The sequence below is a fragment of the Elgaria multicarinata genome, chromosome 3, assembly GCF_023053635.1.
Source record: "Elgaria multicarinata webbii isolate HBS135686 ecotype San Diego chromosome 3, rElgMul1.1.pri, whole genome shotgun sequence".
Lineage (NCBI taxonomy): Eukaryota > Metazoa > Chordata > Lepidosauria > Squamata > Anguidae > Elgaria > Elgaria multicarinata.
The window spans coordinates 4,386,545-4,402,172 of NC_086173.1; the positions used below are offsets into that span (position 1 = coordinate 4,386,545).

At 44.8% G+C, this 15,628-nt stretch overlaps 1 protein-coding gene across 6 annotated transcripts in view; it reads left to right on the top strand.

Annotated features, from left to right (window-relative positions):
• Positions 1 to 367: 367 nt before the first annotated feature.
• Positions 368 to 15,628, top strand: part of NFIX (nuclear factor I X) — a 258,997-nt gene continuing 243,736 nt past the window's right edge. For 2 of the 6 annotated variants that reach the window (XM_063119151.1, XM_063119153.1), the window contains exon 1: positions 368 to 588. In XM_063119151.1, the coding sequence (XP_062975221.1) occupies positions 562 to 588 (27 nt within the window). In that variant the 5' untranslated portion in view covers positions 368 to 561. The remainder of the gene's footprint in view (positions 589 to 15,628) is intronic. The other 4 variants (XM_063119154.1, XM_063119156.1, XM_063119155.1 and 1 more) reach the window with 3 other exon arrangements.

Sequence of the window (15,628 nt, forward strand, 5' to 3'; positions counted from 1 at the left end):
GCTTAAAGTAAGATCTCCCAAACGGAGAAGGTGTGGGGGGGGCGGGGCGGGGGAGCGTGGCTAACATTGTCTTCTTCTTCTTCTTCTTCTTCTTCTTCTTCTTCTTCTTCTTCTTCTTCTTCTTCTTCTTCTTCTTCTTCTTCTTCTTCTTCTTCTTCTTTCTTTTCCTATCAGCTTCAAAGGAATCCCAAACTTCCTAGCAAGCAGGGAGAGTTTCTGAATGCAACGTGCGTGTGTGTGTGTGTGCGCGCGCGCGCGTGTGTGTTGTGTGTGTGTGTGTGTGTGTGTGTGTGTTGTGTGTGCGCGCGTATGGGCGGGAGGGGGGCGAGTGGGAGGGAGCTCAAAGGCTGAACTTTTTTTTCTTTTTTTTTTTCTCTCTCTCCAAGGCAAAAGTGTTCTCCGTTCCAAACTTTGTCTAAACTTTCACTTTCAGAGCTCCAAGGCGGGGTTACAGACCAGCATGGAGTAGAGGCACAGCCAGAAGGAGCCGCAGCAGCCCGAGCTATGCAGCTGCCCGCCTTGTGAACACAGTTCCCGCAAAAGCAAAGTCCAAAAGTAACCATGTACTCCCCATACTGCCTGACCCAGGTAATAAAACAGCCCAGCTCGGCGATGGCGGGCCGGGAGGGGAGGGGAGGGGGTGGGGGGGAGAGAGGGAGGGCGGCGGCGGGGCAGTTGGGGGGGAGGGGGGCTCGCGTCTTTCCCGCGGTGTCGCTCCCTTTTGGGGACAGACGGAAACGCTTTCGCCGTTTCTGATCGCGGTTTGCGTGTTGTTTTGTGTGTGTGTGTGTGTGTCTCCCCCCCCCACTTTCCCTTTCTCAGTGCGCGGCTCTGCCTCCCTGTCTCTCTCCCTTTCTGCGTGCGTGTGTGTGTGTGTGTGTTTCGCCCCCCCCTCTCCTCCTCCTCCTCCTCCTCCTCCTCCTTTTTGCTCTGTGTTGTTGCTGCCGCCGCTCCTGCCGCCGCCGCCGCCGCCGGTTTGAGGGTTATTTCTGTCTTCTTGCGTGGTTTTGCTCGGGAAGAAAGAATTCCTCGCGTCTTTCCCTCTGCAAAGAGAAGGGAGAGGGAGAGGGAGAGAGAGATGGCACCCTTCCAAGCTCTTTGTTATATTCACTGCACATGGGTTTAGGAGTTCAGAAAATGGCGCTTCTCCCAAATTTATTTCAAAAATTTAAAGAGAGAGAGAGAGAGAGAGAGAGAGAGAGAGAGAGAGAGAGAGAGAAGGGGGGGAGGAGGGAAAAAAAGAGAAAACCAGGCTGCTGCTGGTGGATATGACTCTGAATGGATGGACGGGGGGGGGGGGGGGGCGGGGGTAGATAAATGTGAGGTTGTTGTTTTAAGGGGAGGGGAGGGGAGGGGGTCCCTTCTGCGGAGAGGGGGGAGGGGAGAAGTTTCTAAAGTTCAGGAGTGATTTTAATATTTGCTCCTTTCCGCCCGTGCAGAACTGCAGCTGCACATCTGAGGTTGCCCTGGGTGGCACCGGAGCTGCTGGGGGGGGGGGGGAGGGGGGTGTCGATCTGCGCTGGGAGGGGATTCCAGGCAAAGGCGGCCTGTTGACCAGGGGGAGCCGTGGAGGGGGGGGGGAAGGATCTTGATTATTTTGGCAGTGGTTGGGTTGAGCCCCAGCCGTGACTCGGGTCTCCCCACCATTCCGTATATGAGAGTAACACTTAAAGGTGGATATATTTTTGTTTTTCAAACGTGCCCCCACCACCCACCCTCTCACGCCCCCCCTTTTTTTTTCTCCCGCTCAGAGGCAGGTAGATGACGCGGGGCCCCTTTAGCACAACTCTTGATACATTTTGGCCCTCTGGTTTTCTTTTCTTTTTAAAGATCAAACGGCTGTTCGAGGAATGCAGTTCCAGAGCAACTGGGGGGGGGGGGGGGGGAGAAAGAGAATATCAGGGGGCGGGGGGAAAGCGATGATGGTTTTGTGCCTTGCTTTTCCCCCCCCCCGCCCCACAAGTGAGAAAATTGGCGCCTTTGGAAAAAGCAGCTCCCGAGGGGTATCAGCCCACCCCCCTTTTTGCCTTGGAGGGGGGGTCTCTTCTCCCAGGACCCCCTCTTGGCAGTTCTGCCTGGCGAGAGCTCAGTGTGTGTGAGTGGAGGGGGAAGTAGAAGGTGTTCTTTCTCTCTCTCTCTCTCCCCCCCCCCCCAATATTATGTTGCGCAGAAACTGGGTGCCAGTTTCTCTCCCCGTGGTAGGAGATCCGACGGGGGCTGTGGAGCGGGCGCTTAGGGCGCGCGGGGGGGGAAAGAGAGAGTGGCATTTTGAAGGGGGGGCACACACGAGAGAAATCGCTTTCGAAATGTACATAATTAGGATTTAGAGTTGGAAGCCGCTTCCTCTACCCCCCCTCCCCTTTCCAGGTTTCTGATAGATTTTCTGACAGACACAGTTCTGGACATCAAGAAACGTTATTCCGGGGGGTGGAGGAGGAGAAGGCAAAGGGTTCAGGCTTTGGGGGGGGGGGGATCCGCCTGGGTGGAGGGCAGAGCGGTCTCCCCCCCACCCCCACCCCCATCAACGCTACTCCCAAATCCCACGAAGGGCGAATGAGGCGCAGCAGCGCCAGCGCCGCCGCCTTTCGCCTTCTCCCTGCCCCATCCGAAGCCCCCGGAATCGGAGTGAAGCCTGTTGAGTCTCCTGCCGCTCCGAAAGCCCCGCTTGCAAATCACGGGGCGTCATTCCTTTCCACAGTCCTCCGCTCCGAAACCGCCCCCCCCTCCGCACTTGCCCTGCTGGGGTTGCAGAGCGGGCCGGGGGTGGGGGTGGGCGGTTGGGTTACTCGCGAGCAAGCTCCCTCGGGCTTGCGATCCGGTTCGGCTTCAGTCCTAGCAGCCCGGTCTCTGGTGTGCGGGGACTTTTCGGCTGCCCGATTCGAGCCGGGGGCTCCTGATCCCGGCGCGATTTCTCTGCTTCCCGGACAGACGCGGAGCGCCCGGAGCAAAGCGCTTGCTTCGGCGGAGGCGCGAGAGGGGGAAAGGCTGAACTTTCCACGAGCTTCTCATGACTTTTGCAGCTCAGTACAAATGCTCCCCCCACCCCAATTAAAGCCCAACTACCCGTGGATTATCTTCCGCTCCCCTTAACGTCGGAATTAAAACACGCACAAACACACAAGCCGTTTATATTGGCAGTACCCGAAATTACACTGCAAAAAACCTGCCTATTTCTTGGAAAAGTCACAACCAATATAGGAATCCGTGTGTGCGGATCTGACTCGCCCTCCGCTTAGCTAAGCTAACAGCTGCGGGTGAAACTTGACGAATTCGAGCCGGGCCCTCTTTCGGATTCCCTTTCGGATTCCGGGCCCCCTCGAAGGAGACCAAGCACGCACTTTCGGGAGTCATCTGGCGAACTGGCTGTAAGGTTCGTGGTCTGCCGACCCCGCCAGAGACTTACAAGTGGGGCAAGCTGGAAGAGGCGGGGTGGGAGTGATTGCAAAACTCGTCGCCTTGCTCTCCTCTAATCAATAATGTTATTGATTTGTGGAGAGTCCTTCAAATTCCCTTTTGGGCACTGCGAATTTTAGAATGAATTTTGGGTTGTTGCCTACCTTCTTTGCAAGGAGAAAGGAAAGTGATTTTGATGTGGGAAGGGAATTATTATTATTTTTTTGTATTAACTCTTGCAGAAAGGTGGCAAGTAGGACAGCAGCTTTGAAAGATTTGTTTTTCTTACCTTGACAAAGTGACCTGCAATTTTAGCAGCGGTTGCTCCCAATTTGCTATTTTTTTTTTAAAAAAAAAAATCCCTCCAGTGTGCAGCAAATATATTTATATGTGAAATATAGTTTGTAGAATTGAACTGTGCGTAGGAAGCCTGTACTCCTGTTTGCTTGTCAGCGTTCATGGCTTGTAAACATTGTGCATATAATATTTTCACAAGGCACATATCTGAATGTGTAAAATATATTCATTTACTTGCCATATTTTTTAACTGTGGACACACACGGACACGGACACACACATATGTACATGCACAAATGCGTGCTAATATATTGAATAGAGAAATCCATTTTCTAAATGTTTATACATTTTATTATCTATTATCTCCTATTACAAATAATGCTTTTTTATTTTACTTTATCCAAATATTATTTCTAATGGTAGTTCTAAAGGTGTGATGTCCACTTTGTCAGAATTGGTGTGTGAATAATTTCAAAAGAATTGCTATTGGAACAAATCAATAATCAAATTTTAGAAAACTTACACAAAATCAAAGTAGATATATAAAAGGTTTACTAGCAGAGTATTCATTTTAAAAGTTGAATACCTTTATTGGTATTTAACACACCCACCCCTTTCCTTCTGCTGGCTAAAAATCTTTCTAAGGGTATAATCCCACACATGTTGCTTGAGGTTTATGGACTACATAGTAATAGTGATTCATTCTTGGTCTCTCCATCCGCCCCCACAACTGACTACCTGCTTTTTATCCACCTCAGTTAATTTTTTTAAAAAATAAATAAATTCAGGACCATACTGATTTGTTCAACAATTCTAATGCAGACCCTTAGCCCATCCAATTATAAAAATCACAGGCAGATTAAAAAAAAAAAACATTAAAACTTACAAAATAGGCCAAAAATGAACACACACACACAAATTAAAAATAATCATGGGGGGACGGGACCTGCGTCTGAAGATCAACCAAAGATTAACTCCCCCCCCACACACACAAATTGTTAATTTAAGGGATGTACACTTATTTCTGTAGTACTTTTGGCATTGAAACTGTGCTATCATATTAATATAGTACAAGGCCTTCATTATTATTTAGCTTGCTATCTGTTTTAGTGCAGACAAATATCTATCTATTTATCTATCTATCCTTGCAAGGCCTGGGTTCCAAGCGAATTTAAGGAGGCGTTTTTGAAAAGAAGAATCCTTGTGTTGTTTGGGTGTTCAGTTCTTTGCTTTTTGTCTTGCCCTTGGGAGGATGCCAAGGCGGAGAGTCCAGTTTCATTTCTGCTTCTGGGAAGGAAAACCGTGTGCTCCTTTAAAGAGTTGCCCTTTATTTGTGCCCGATGAATTAAACAAACCTGGCTTGATCCATGGCAAATGCCCTCAGTAGATAAGAGAGGCTTTTTTCCTTTTCCCTCTTTGAACTGCATTTCTTTTGTTGAGATTCTTAGGCCTGGTATTCTGTTTCCCTTGTGGATATTCATGACTACCATCCAAATCACCCATCCCATTCTCAACTCTGTGTGGCACCCACTTTTCCCAGGCTGCATTCCACTGGTTCACATGATGCATCTCAAACCAGAATGGGGTTCAGTTGGAGCCTGGTCCTGTCCCCCCAGAGTGAACATATTTGCCCTGTGTACTGACCTGGCCTGATCCTGATCCTTCCGTTCTATGAAATTGGAGTTTTGCTTGCACGCTAGCGTGTCTCGTGGCCCAAGTTGCTGGGTTGCTACGCAAAGCACTGAACTGATCCTTGCTTACGAGGAGTCACTTCTTCCTGAGGTGGCCACCACTGTGGAAGTGATTCATTTTTTCTGCGGTGGAACACTAGACTCTTTCACATGTCTGCTGTCCTCCTTTATGAAACCTCTCCCCTTTCTGTTCATTTAGATTTCTAGGAGATTGTTGTCAGTGAGGAAACATAGAAATAATAGAGATTTTAGTTTCGTAGGGACACTAACAACATCAAAGTAGGTTGTTAATATGGAATCAATATGCAGCATGTAGATTGCTGCTTTTTGCCTGGGGTGGCGAAGCAGTGAAGGAGGGGATGAGAATGTGCAGGAAACAGTGTTGCATATTTTTATGATTTTACGATACTTAGAAAATTATAGTACATGCTGACCTTATGTATCTCTGCACATGTATAACATAAAAAGAAGCATGCATACTTAAATTTGAATCAGAATGAATGATCAGAGAGTTGTTTTTATCGTGGTTATTATTTATATTTTTATTATTACTTATACGTTGTTATTATTACTAGCAGTGGTTTGCATGGTAGCCGTAAACCTTGTACGTATTGGTAGGCCTGTAGCTATATCAAGTAGTAAATATATTACAAAGCATACCTACTGTGCAATAGATGGCAAGCATTGTGGTGGTAGAGTATGTACAGCACAACAAAACATTGGCTAATAGTCTGCAGAGCCAGCCCCAAACTTTTGCCATTCTAAACAGCTGCACTGGCCAAGCCAAGAGGTGCACCCTATCGCCTCTGGCAACATTGCGGGCAGTGCTGCTAGGACTCTCTCCGCATGCCCACAGCAGCCCGGGCAAGCTTTGCAAAATTTTAAGGGATGTTAGGGCACACCTTTCAGATGGCATGTTGAATTACTGGCAGCCCTGTAACATCTTGAGCTGTTGGCCTGGCTCTGATATTCTGCTTCTGCTTTGGACGTAAAAACAAACAGCACTATAGAGCTACCTGTATGTATGTGTATGCATTCACCTTGCTTGAAGGAAAAAAGCTTAGAAACAACATATAGAAATTGCCCCACAATTTTAGTTGTCAATCAGAAAATGTAGGCCTCTGTATGTAAATTAACAACCATCATATATTTATGATATAGTCTTAGAAAATGTTTTATATGTGTATGCACTTTTATCATATTTATGTGCAGATATCAACACATTAATAATAAGGTATATATTCTTTTTTATTGCAAGTAGCAATTGGGTATAATCATAGCAATATTTAGCAGTAGGGATTATTAAGGCACTTGTAAAAAATTGCTGTGAAATACAGAATAGGATTGCATATACATAAGTAACTTGCTACTCTGTTTCTATATTTACTGGAATTTTTAAAACCAGGGTGAATAGTTTTTTTTCTTAAGGCAGTATTTTATTTATCTAAACAGCAATCATATATCTGAGAGTAAGCCCTGTTGAATGCAATGGGACGTATTTCTGGGTAGACATGCATAAGATAGCACCGTTATTACCATTTCTAACCAGTCAGATCCCAAAGATCTGGGCTATATAAAAATACAGTTAAATATACACATGAAATACAAATCAAAGAGATAAAGCCAACATTCACTACAGGTAAAGCTGATGGGTTGTATCCAGAGTTAGTCTAACTTAAGTCCCATTCATAGTTTAACACGTAGGACTCATACTGGATACAACTCCCATCCCATCGCTTGGCTCCTAAAACCTGGCTCAATCCTTATGAGCTAGTTTTTTAATTTTTTTTTAAGTTTTAAAATTATGAGACAAAACTTTGGAAAACTACATTGTTGTCCAACAAGGGACCTGAAAAGCAAAAACAAATGAGCTAATGCTGTTCAGCCTATCGCTCACCCTGGCTCTGTTTCAAGAGATTGTTTGCACTACATAAACGTAAGATTGTCCGGCAATGCCGAAGAGAGCTCAGTCTGTCTGTTTATCAAGTCCTCCTCTGTGAAATATCAGAGTGCCTTACACCAGGCTCCTGTAGCAAATTTGGAAGAATTCTCCTGAAACCTGTGGCTTGTTGCTTTCCCCTTGTAGCTGCAGGGTTGATCCTGTGTGGGTGGTTTTTATTCCTTTTGCATTGCTGCTTCTATGAATTGTACTGGAAGAGCCTCTCTGTGTAAATTGTCACTTTCAAAGTGCTTCACATGTGTGTAGTGTCCTGGAACAGCCTGTCAAATCTATCAAATGTTTCCCAACAGCCTCAGCGCTGTGAGTGTTCCCGCTCCTCAGTTCTTTTACTTTGGTACACTTCTGAGGGGAATTTTGTACTGTCTTAGTAAGCCATGGTATGGTGTGTGTGTGTGTTTTGTGTGTGTGTGTTTTTTGCGTGTGGTTTTGCTTGTCCCTTCACTTTTCAAATGGGAATTTTGCCAGAGATTCTTATGATAATAAAATTGTGGCTGAAAAATCTCCATAAAAATATGAAATATCAAAAACAAATTATGTATGTTTGTGTTGTGAGCGGTAAGGGGGAATTCCTTATTGGGAGGGAAATTGAGAGTATCAAGATATATGCAAACAAAAAGCAAAAACAGAACAATGCACTGAGCAATAGAAGAGTCTGGAATTAGTGTGCCTATAAATAAACATTTATGCAGTGTTGACACGAGCATTCAGGTGAGTTTACAAACAATTCATTAAGATATTTATAAACTTTCACAGTTTGGGGCTATCAATAGAAACTTAACTGCAACTGTAAACAACTTTTTCTTTTCATCTGAATGAGGCTTCATAAATGAGTTGTTTTGTAGATTATTCTTTTTATTTTATTTATTTATTTTCTTTTTCTTTTTTTTTTGGTACAATAAATATGGTAAGCTTTGGATAACTATGTCTGAACATTATTAGGTTTAGGCCTTTTTTTAATTATTTAAGTTCCTGGTTTTTTTTGTTCATTTGTTTTTTGTTTTTTTAAAGTTACATTCAGTAGTAGAATTCAGTTTCTAAATCCTGTAGGTAAAAAACTGAGCAGCTTCAAGCTGTTGCTATATTTGCTTGCATAACCTACAGACACAGCACAGTTAATATTGCAATGTGCGTGGTTTAAGAACAATGCACTTAATTGTGTAATTTGTAGAGAGTATGAGCTACATACAGACACTCAGTGGTACTTACATATTTACATAGGAGTTTTGTCTATGGCGCAAGCCTGCTTCTGGGCACAGTGTGGGAGAAAAGCAACTGAAGCTCAAAGAACCTGCGTTTGCTGGGCTATTTTAGAATTTTAGAAATTCTGTGAACCGCCCAGAGAGCCCTGGCTATGGGGGCGGTATATAAGTGTAATAAATAAATAAATAAATATAAATATGTGGCTGTATGCCCCTACTAAGGCTGCATTTCCCCCCATGAGTTTCTTCAATTTAGGATAACAGAAATAGGAATTGTCACAATTCACCATCTACAAGATTTGGAAGAGGACCTTGGTTTTTAATAGGACAATTCTAGAGTAATAATTTGTAGACAGACCACCATTGATAAGAGACATGTATACACAAGCATGTATGCACACTGGATAATGTGGCCATAAAGTGTAGACCTACGCTGGCATGCCTATTTTTGCATTCCCCCCTGCCCAGTTTTTATATGTAGTTTGCTATATATCTGCGCAGCATATACAAAGAGTAAACAAACATGAAGCAAACTGAATGCAAGTGTGCACATGTATGTACAATCTTTCTAACCTTTATGTCACATGCAATTGTGCAGACTGAAGTATACAGCTCCGTTGAACAACACTCTCCTCGGAATATGTGTACTGTGTTTGTATGTACTTTCCTCTTTATATGGCAAATTTTGTTGCTTTCTTTTCTAGCTGCGGCTGGTTGCCGGACTCGGTGCATGTGGCATTTTATGCACATTTGTATATATGGATCCTGATTTTTAGGGCGGCTTCTATAGACTTCTGTTGGATCTGGCAGACAGAATGCCAGCCCATATGCCTAAAAATCTATGCATGGAGACTTGTTTATTCGAGCTCTGATTCTCCAAATAACTCATTTATCCAGAATGAGGTCATGTTCCCAAGCGTACAGCAAATATGGCAAGAAGCACTCAGCTTATCCCGGCCCCTGCTAATCTTCATTAAATCCACGTCCCCTAATTTTGTTTAGCTAACCATTGCCTTGCCTGACGGTGACAGGCTGTGGGACGTGGAGTTGTCTCCTCGGCACACCACATTTCTATTCTGTTTCAAACTTTTCTCGTGCATATTCCCCCGCTGCCTTCAACTTTTATTACTGAAACAAGAGTTTCGTGATATCCAGCCCCAAGGAGGCAATATTTCCTTGACTGTTTCTGAGTTTCGGGGGCTTAGGATGGTGTGTGTGTGTGGGGGGACAGATAGGGAGTTTTGTTTTCATCCCTCTGTCTAGATCGCACTGATGTTTGCCAAGTGAAAATGTTCCTGGGTACGCTGGGGAAAGAGGTAGCCATCCTTAAATTTGTGGCCTTCATCCATTATGCATTGCTTTTCCATATGCCAAGGAAGGCCATCCACATTGCTGGGACTGCAAACCTGCCTCTTTTGGGGGCCTGCATTTAAATGTCAAGGCAAGGTATAAATCAGGCTCTTGAAAGCTACTTGCAGCTCACAAATTCTTAATCACTGTTTTAGATTATTCCAATTGTTGCCCCTCATTAGGTGCCTTTTGAGAAAGCCACACATACAAAGCTGCCTTTCGAGCCCCCCAGCGAGTGAGTGAGGGACACAGAATTAGCGATATGGCATGACCTCATTCATCCAAAGGGCCTGGGGGATGTCCGACACTGCAGTCTGGAGAAATGGAAGAGCTACTTATGTGGGATTACAATCCGATTTCAGCTCGCTGGGAGTTCTGGATAACTTGAGGCCTGGGGATAACGGGTAGCTCTACTCTGTTGCCCCCACCCCAACCGCAGAACCCTTTGTGGTATTATAAGGTGGTCACGACTCCTGTAGCGGTCACTGTAGATTCTCAAAGTGTGACTGAGTGTGTTTGGGGGCTGGCAGGGGCGAGCATGTCTTTTTGCTGGGAGACTTTGGCAATGCTGGCTGAGAAAGGGAGTTGGGAAAGGCAGAGAAGGAGCAGAGAGGCAGGCATGACAATTGCACAGTCCCTTTTGGTGGGACTTCGAAATTAAAAATTAATACTTTAAAATGAAACTAGCACCTATCAACCTGAAAAGGCATATACTTATCATTCCTGAAAATGTGTGTCTTTTAGAGAGAGTCTGCTTATTTTGACTCTTTCAAATCTTCTATTGCCTTTCCCTGGTGTCTCTGTTACATCTTAGCAGCCCTTGGAGACATTCAGATGGATTTCTCTTGACGCTGGGAAGCTGCCTTAGATTGAGACAGACCATCTAGGTCAGTATTGTCTAGTCTGACTGACAGCATCCTCCGCCCCCCATGGAGGCTGGTGGCTCCAATGTCAGTGGGGCAGTGAATCTACTCCAGGTTTCAGTCAGAACTCTAAAGGAGCTCACCAAGATTATTTATTTATTGCGTTTCTATACTGCCCAATAGCCGAAGCTCTCTGGGCGGCTTACAAGATGCACTTTGGATTGATCCTTTAGAGTCCTGAGTGGTTCTGACTGAAACCCGGAGTGGATCCATCACCCCGCCGACATCCAACCCACCAGACTTCAGTGTAGCTGTTGCTTTGGATCCCTGCCTAGAGACGGAACCTCCTATACACAACGCATGTGCTCCAGCAGCGAGCGACAGCCTGTCTCCAGGGAGGGATCCGCACGTCGCTCCCAGAGCGCTTCTATGCGACCCCAGAGCACCCCGAAAACGATAGTCTGACTTCCCTGTAAAAGAAACGAGGAAGAACCGTCCATGCTGCCGCTGCCGCCGCCGACGACGACGAGGAGAGCTCTCCGCCGGCGAGGAGAGCTCGGCAAAAGAAGGCGGGGTAGAGAGCTTCTTCCGCTCTTCACCCCACCTTCTTTTGCCGAGCTCTCCTCGGCGGCAGAGAGCTCTCCTCGGCGGCGGCGGCGGCATGGACGGCTCTTCCTCGTTTCTTTTACAGGGAAGTCAGACTATCCTTTTCGGGGTGCTCTGGGGTCGCATAGAAGCGCTCTGGGAGCGACGTGCGGATCCCCCCCTGGTGGCACTGGGTCTCCAACATTTCAGACACTGTTTGTTTTTAACCCGGCCTACCTGGAGATGCCGCAGATTGAACCTGGGACCTTTCATATGCCAAACACGTGCTCCACCACTCAAGCGACAGCATTCTTCTGATGACGGCACATGGCCTACGAGATTGCTCCTGGCTGCATTTATGAAGGGGCGCGGTTTACGAAGGGATCCATTTGCTTGGGTGTTGGCGTAGGCACAGTTCTGTCCCTTTTGTTCCAGCCACACAATTACCAGTTGTACAAGGTGGTGAAAATGAGTGTACAACAGAAGAGCAGGGTCCGTCCCGGTAGAGTCCGCCGCTAGAACAATGGCTTTCTGCAAACCCACACAGAGGGCCACTGGAGCGGAATTGGATGAGGTCAGATTTGAAACATTGGCTTTCCACTCTAAGAAATCTTCTTAGCACCCCCCTTGCCACAACGACATCACAGTCCCACCTGGGAGAGCTGGCATCTTCCTGCCAAAATCCTAACTATTCACATATGTATTTATAATAGCCGGGTTTGTCTTTTCTGAGCATTTTTCTTTTTTTGTAAAAAAACTTTTTTTAAAAAAAGGCTAGTTAAATTATTGAAAAGGACTGGCATTACAAAGAAGAGACAAAAGGAGACGGGTATGGGTGGTGATGGGGGAGTTATTTAATAATTGATGGGTAGCAAAAAAGCTTTCTTAGAGAAAGAACGGGTCCAACAAAATTCCTCTTGGAGAAAGGGGGATATGCCTGCTTTACCTCCCCCCTCCAGGGCCCATACCCCTGTTTTAAAAATGCATCATGAACTAAATGGAAGGAATTCTGAAAGTGTAAAGCAGTAGATTGCTATAAATTTATAATTGGTCGGTACCTACTGGAATTTGTATCCAGTGCAGCTAATGCGCTGTGTAGACTATAGCAACTTGGCTAGATTTATCAATGGCAGCAATCTCAGGACCAGGCTCAGTAAGTACCCTTGCCTGCCTCTTTGGAGGGGTGTGGCAAATGAACCCCAACAAGAGAGAATAAATCTGAGAACAAAAGAGGCCAGTGGAGCCTGAACCCAGCAAGAAGGATGAATTTCCTGCCAGTTGTTTCACGTTGGTTGATTTTAGCAAGTCTGTTCACAACAGATGAATTTACACTGAAATATCTAAAGTTCTTCAGAGCACTTGGGTTTAACTCATTTGGCGAAATCAAAGTGAGCGATTACTTAAATTCTGGGCCCCAGTGGTATCCCACAACATCATGCATTTGTTAAATGTGGATATACAGGAGACAGCCTGCTTATTATGGTACAAGGTAATAGAAAAGTCTCCGCTCTGACTTGAATGCAGGAGAATATAGTAATTTTCCTTACAGCAAGAGACCATGTATGTCTGCTCTCAGACAGGACCTAATCTACTTGATCTCATCAGATAAGAAAGCACTTTTTAAGATTCATTAAGGACACAATCCACCAGGACCATCTGTTTCAAGCAGGCCTTTTAAAATGGAGGGATTATTTATGTAAGGCAAAATTGTCAATGATACTTCGTGGACAGCACTCCAAAACTTATCTTTGTAATATTAATTCTTAATAAATAAAGTTAACAGTTGCATTTTTATATACATATTTACATATTAGTTGTTCTTTCTTTCTTCCTTTCTTTCTTTCTTTCTTTCTTTCTTTCTTTCTTCTTCTTGCCTACCTACCGAACTTCCTACGTACCTTCCTAAATAAACAGTGTTAAGGAAGGCCATGCATTTATATATACATGCATGAACAAATACTTCAGCAGATTTATGAAACATTATCGAATAAAGAGGATATTTTGAAGGGTACAATATTTGTGGAAGAATTGGTTTTTTGAAATCCTTTTAGCGTACAGTTTTGCCAAAGAGTGCTGGCAGCATGGAACTAAAAATGCTGTTACTAAATGTAAGAGGCTAAGGATATTTTGGAGGAGAGCTGAGATGGGGTGGTGCTTTTTTGTGATGATAGTTTCACTAATATCAGCTTGTACAATATTCCAATTTTACATAATGAAATATGCTTCTATATCTCTTCGAAGGAGGTGTTCTGGGACACTCTATTTTCTGTTGGAGGTTTATTCTGTGTATTCACAATGGGCGCAATCCAACAGGAAGCTCTTCCATTGAAATTAATAGGAGGCATGCAAGACCGCAGTACAAATTTGAGCCTCTTACTTCTGGCTGTTCTTTGTCCACTATGAGAGAAGACACATATTTCTGAAGATGCTTGCGGGAGACTAGAGTAATCTGCATGTGCTCATATGCGCATGGGGCGGGTGGATTTAGGCCACTTAGAGAAAGAGCTGCCATCACTGCTTTTAGCGAATCTATGCTGTTCGTTTACCTTCATCCACTCTTGTGGCATTTCTCTGGCAAGTTAAGGACAGGACATGTATCTCTATGTGAAACTATTGTGGCACACGGGCTGGCTTGAGAGAATAATCCCCTTTCTCTGATTTAGTGGCATTCAAGGAAGATGGCAAAGGAAGAGGATAGCTGATGTATTTATTAAGAGCCTTTCTGATCCTAAAGCTCAAGCTGGATAAAATCACTCCTGTCCGTCATTTGTCCTAATGATGTCCTAGGTTATTTCCATTTTACAGGTTGAAAACTGAGGCCAAAATAAAAGGCTCTGCTCAAGGCTACATAGCCAGTCCAACTTGAATCCAGATTTTCTAAACCCAGCTGCCCTCCTCCTTCTACTGGGTTTATTTATTTATTTATTACATTTTTATACTGCCCAATAGCCGAAGCTCTCTGGGCGGTTGGGTGTGGTGGGCTTTCTGATAAAAAGCCACTGCTCCCATCTTAGTCACTATCACCATTGCTCTGGTCCCACACGAAGGAGGATACCCCCACCCTAATTTTTTATCCATCCTACAGTCTCCTTAGCAGATTCCCTTGTTGTTGCAGCTCTGGATTCAAGACAGCACTATGCAATTCCAAACTACAGCTCCCAGGATACACTTTGATTTTGTGCATGGGCAAAATATTGTTTACACAGAATGAGAGTTCACTCTGAGGGTGAACTCTCATCCGAGCCTACATTGGTGAGTTTGTTATTTTCCGAGTAAATAATGAACCCACTCAGGGGTAACTTCACCCATTCACTAATTCATGCTGTAATAGGGCTCTATAGGCCTAGCAGTTTGGAAAAGATTATTATTTATTATTATTATTTATTTATATAGCACCATCAATGTACATGGTGCTGTACAGAGTAAAACAGTAAATAGCAAGACCCTGCCGCATAGGCTTACAATCTAATAAAATCATAGTAGAACAGTAAGGAGGGGAAGAGAATGTAAACAGGCACTGGGTAGGGTAAAACTAAGAATGTAGCTTGTTGTTGGAATGAATGTTATCCGTACATGTAGTGGATTGGGGGGCGGGGGGAGGGCTTACAGGGAAATGTCACCAAAGTGGAGTTCTATAGAGGGAGTGAGGTGTACGAAAATGTACTGGTGGCAATTTGGCTGCCTTTTTCTTCTCTAGAAAGGGGAGACTCCTTTTCTGCCGTTCGGCACCCTGGCAGGAATTGCTGGCGTACTGGGACTTAGCAGAGTGCTAGTGGAGACCTTTGGGTTTGAAGACTGCTCTGACTCCAAAGAACGACAAGCTTGCTACATCATTTCCCTGACCCCCCCACCCCCACCTCCACCAGACACATCCCTAACTTAAGGTAGAGCACCCTTCCCCAACCTGGTCCCCTCAAAGCGTGTTGGATTGCAATTCCCATCATTCCCAGCCAGCATAGTAATGGTGGAAGACACAGCCCAACACCAGGTTAGGGAAGGCTGGGGTAGGGTCTAGAATCAGGATTTTTTTATCGCTTCTCACTCTTTAAGATGAATCGGCGAAACTTTGCTTTGCATTCTTGGGTGAGATGACCATCCAGAGTACCTTCTTCTCAGCTATTACACTGTCTCTCCAAAACTCTCTCTCTCATATGCAGTCAACTGGTTAATATCTTTACAGGCTTTCTGGCTGCCATTATTCTTTCAATAGTATTGAATAGTATTCACTTCAGAATCCAATATAAACTTCTCCTGTTGACCTACAAAGGTTTTCACGGTCTAGCTCCTTCC